The sequence below is a fragment of the Arachis ipaensis genome, chromosome B08 (genome assembly GCF_000816755.2).
Source record: "Arachis ipaensis cultivar K30076 chromosome B08, Araip1.1, whole genome shotgun sequence".
Classification (NCBI taxonomy): domain Eukaryota; kingdom Viridiplantae; phylum Streptophyta; class Magnoliopsida; order Fabales; family Fabaceae; genus Arachis; species Arachis ipaensis.
Window position 1 is genome coordinate 59943540 of NC_029792.2, and position 4163 is coordinate 59947702.

General features: G+C 34.2%; 1 protein-coding gene across 2 annotated transcripts; it reads left to right on the plus strand.

Annotated features, from left to right (window-relative positions):
* Positions 760 to 3915, plus strand: LOC107614297. Of its 2 annotated transcripts, none has more exons than XM_021109467.1 (6): positions 760 to 1126; positions 1213 to 1367; positions 2180 to 2300; positions 2513 to 2632; positions 3122 to 3156; positions 3281 to 3351. In XM_021109467.1, the coding sequence occupies exons 1-6, from the start codon at positions 929 to 931 to the stop codon at positions 3282 to 3284; spliced, it is 633 nt and encodes a 210-aa protein (XP_020965126.1). In that variant the 5' UTR covers positions 760 to 928; the 3' UTR covers positions 3285 to 3351. The 2 variants fall into 2 exon arrangements, with proteins under 2 accessions (XP_020965126.1, XP_016172000.1); XM_016316514.2 differs by lacking the exon at positions 3122 to 3156 and adding an exon at positions 3446 to 3915 and having other exon boundaries at positions 761 to 1126.

Genomic DNA, 4163 nt, shown 5'->3' on the forward strand with positions numbered 1-4163 from the left:
AATTTCACAGGCAAGGTTTACAACATTATTCGACCCCACAAATCATAAACTACTAACAAAATTATTAACTGGAATTAAACCATACCTCAGGAAGTTCATTGGATTCAAATTCAAAATCCACTTTGCTCTGGTTCAGCTAACAATCTGAAGTTGAATCATCCATTATCTTCAAAATGATTTCAGAAACAATGAAAATCGAAAAAAAAAACCGAAGAAAGAGAACAGAGAGAGAAACGCACGTAAACGGCAAAGGAGAACGCATAGAGAAACGCACGAAAGAGATCGAAGAGAGAAGGTAAGAAAACACAAAAGAAATTCGAAAAAGGAAATGAAATCCTTTCGAAAAAGGAAGTTATATATTCGCGCGTTGATTGATTGAAAAATCTGTTAAGGAGGCGTGTGGACAAGACGTGTCAGTAGAGGCGCGTTTTAGGGGCAAATGATTTTCAGGACTTGTAAGACTTGTATAGCGAAAAGGATTGTATGTGGAGATTAATTGATTAAATTATCAATTCATAATTTTTTTTAATAGCTAAAGATCTTTTGTATTTAGTAAGAAGTCTTTAATTTCACATCTATTTGAAACATATTTTTAAAAAGAATAAGTATATAACATATACATATAAAGTGCGAATTGGTCAAGGAGGATCGAGGCTTAACCCTCATTCTATCCGACCCACATAAAAATTTTACCGGTATTTTATCCTATCCGTTACGAATTGGATTGACGAACAGTATCCGACCGAATTAGATGAAACTCTCCTAGGCACATATTGTCACCCTTAACGGAGTATTAAAGCCTTTTTGATACCAAAATCTCACCCTTTATCCGATTCTTTGGGAGTATTGGGTCAATTTGGATAAAACCCAGTGAACACTGAAGCGTTTTACTAGTGAACTGGAAAATCAAAGCAAGTGAGAGGTGAGAATGAGTGCGTCGGGTACAGAGGAGGAGAGGCCAGAGCTTGTGTGCCAGCTTGAACACATTCAAGGCCTTGTTGACGCCCTCTCCGCCGTTCGATGGAAGCGCCACCAGGACGCCGTCTTGGAGTTATCCGAACACGGCATTGTCCTCGTCGTTCAAGAAAGCGGTTGCCTCCAAGCCAAGCTTTATCTCAAACGCGAGGTACCTTTATTTCATCCAATTTACGGCTTCTACTTTAGGGTTTAAATTGAATTTTCCCGCTTTAATTTACTTGTTTCATTATTCAGCTGTTCGTTCGCTATGATTATAACGCTCAAGTACGACCTCGTTTTGGACTTAGTTTGGGGATTTTTGTGGAATGCTTGAATGCTTTCTCGGTTCCTGCTCACTCCACCCCCATTCAGATTCAATATCCAGGTCCTGATATGCAGCTTCTCCTCAAGTGTGTACCTCTTCCTCTTTGCATTTTTTTTTTTTCATCTTAAATGCCTTAGCTACTTTATTATGCTACAGATTCGGAAAAAATTAAAGGATTGGAGTTTGTATTTAGGGATTCATAAATGCTGCAACTGTAATTGATTTTCCCTCCATATTCTAGGATCACAACACAATTGCGACAACAATTTAAAACCTGTTGATACTCTATAGATACTTGTTGGCAGTTGGCACTCATTTGATTAGAATGGATCTTAATAGATAACCCAATGCTCATTCTGAGATCCATTTACTGTTAACAGCTAGTGATTAGTACAAATTCAGTCTGTCTTGCAAAGTAATTGGACTGTAGAAAATAATCAAAAAAAAAAAAAAAAGAAAAGAAAAGAAAAGAATAACATGCCCTTCCAGGTGAAAAACCATCTTCTACAGGGGAAAAACAATATATGACATACATACACTCACGGTTTGCAAGTTGCAATATATTCCACGAGCTAGCTCCCCACAATTTTAACTCGAAACCCACAAGTTCTGAAACTAAGTATCTTGTATTGCTGGAAACAAAGGTGATTGATAGAACAAAAATTAATTACGGACGGCAATTCAGTAGAACTTCTTCCTGTCAAACTTTGTTTCCTTTTTTTTAAACAAATTGTTTGTCAAGAACTTGTTGAATCTGTTATTCTGCTGAGTAGCCACAAAGATGGTTTAAATGCATAATATATATAATGAATTAAATCAATTAATTCTCTTAGGAGTTACGATGTTTAGTCTCTCCACCAACAACCTTGTAAAGGTGTCTTTTCTGTCTTGCTTTAGATCTGTAGATTCGATGGATGCAAGCATTTGTGCAGAGATCAGAACAAGAATTCCCGAAACAGTTGCATGGGACTACAATTTTGAACCAGCTGGGACAAATCCCTTAACCTTTACAGTTAAGGTAAACTATCCCTCCAATGACTTGGTATCTAACTAATCCCATCAATCAAACAAATTCGAGATATCAATGAACCTTTTGGTACAATGAGTAGGTTGATTTTTCTACCATTTTTTAATCTGTAATCCATGGATGAAACATTTGCTTGTAATTACTATAGAACAAGACGGCAAACATTTCTGTTTGTATGTTAATGGTAATTGATCTATGCCTAGTCTGCAGCTCTAAAGGAAGCTATTGAAGATCTTGAATGGCCCGGGTCAAGCATCCAGGTTATTTTAGAGCCAGATCCTCCTTCTGTTACATTAAGAGCCGAAGGACATGGAGACTTGCAGGTCCATTTTGCTTCAAGTTTGAATTCATAAATGGTTACATGCTAGTTGCAGTTTAGACTAATTATATTTTGATAGTAACATGCCTTAATGCCCATCATTAAGAGTGACTATGCAATAAGAGTTTGGTTAGTCACATTTGATAAATTGATAGTTCAATAGATGAATTTAGTTGTACAGGTTTAGCATTTAGGGTTAATATGAGTTTTGAATTTAGAAATGAATTCATTTCTTTATATTTTCAGTTCCAAACAGACTCTAATAGATCAATTTGGTACTGAAACAGAGAGGTTATACATTTTGTAGTGTTAGCCAATAGTAACTGAGGCTTCATGTTCTACTCCATAATGCCTATAATTAACAAGACGTGGTTCTCATATACTTAAAAGAAATAAAATTGCATCTTAGCTATAGTTTTTTTGTCTAGTGATAAGCATTTGATGATTTGAATGAACAATTGTCCATCACGAAAACTCTGTCTGCTTCCTTTAGGTTATTTGGATCAAAGGGGAGGAAACAATGAACAAGATAATATCCTAGTCTAGCATACATTTTCTCAATTCTTGGATTTTGTTTGCTTTCCTTAATTTTGATCCAGTACTATCTATCATATTCATCATATTTCATCTTTTTGTTTTTCTCCCTCTCCAGATAGACTTCCTGTATTATGCAAATTCTGATCTATTAGTGGCATTTCAGTGTGATAATCGAGTTTCAGTGAAGTAATAACTTTTTTTTCCCTTTTCTGAATATTTCTTACATGACAAATACCATTTCTGTAAATTCATTTGTCTTTTCTTTGCATATATTTACCAGGTATAAATATAAGTTCTTGAAAGCAACAACTTCTAATATGCCTAGCAGTGTGATTAAAGAAAATAGAGGAAGCAAGTTAAGCATAGGGAGGGGTGGAATGTTGAAAGTTCAGCATTTGGTTTCAATTGCCAAACCATTAGCCTCACATTCCTATGTTGATTCTATAGGCTATCAGCAACCAGGTCGGGTAGCTCATATTGAATTTTTCGTCAAACCAGAGGAAAGTGACGGCTCAACTAATGATTAATTGACTATTTACCAAGAAAATGTTCCTTATAATCTAAAAAAGGAAGAAAAGAAAGTTCCATAACTTTTCAAAATTAAATCTGAAAAGTGAAATGATTGTTAAGCAGGATGATTTAAATGATTTTGTTGTACATACTCTAGATGATTAGTTTGTGGCTATGTTGTTGTGTAGAACTAGATTTTGACACACTGAAACTAAAGGGACTGATTGGCTTATGAAAATATTTTTTTGTTTTTGTTTTTGGTTTTCATTTTCTGAAAATGATTTTCGTTTTTATCTTTTCACTTTTTAAAAAATGGGATTGGTTTGTGAAAAGAGAATTCATTTTCAAATGTTGAAAATAATGAATATGTTCGGTTAGTCTATTTTTAAAATGTATTTTTAATATTTTAGAATTTAAAATGATATTTTTATTCAATTATAATTTGTTATTTTAAATAAATTATTTTCATAAAAAAATTATTTTTCTTA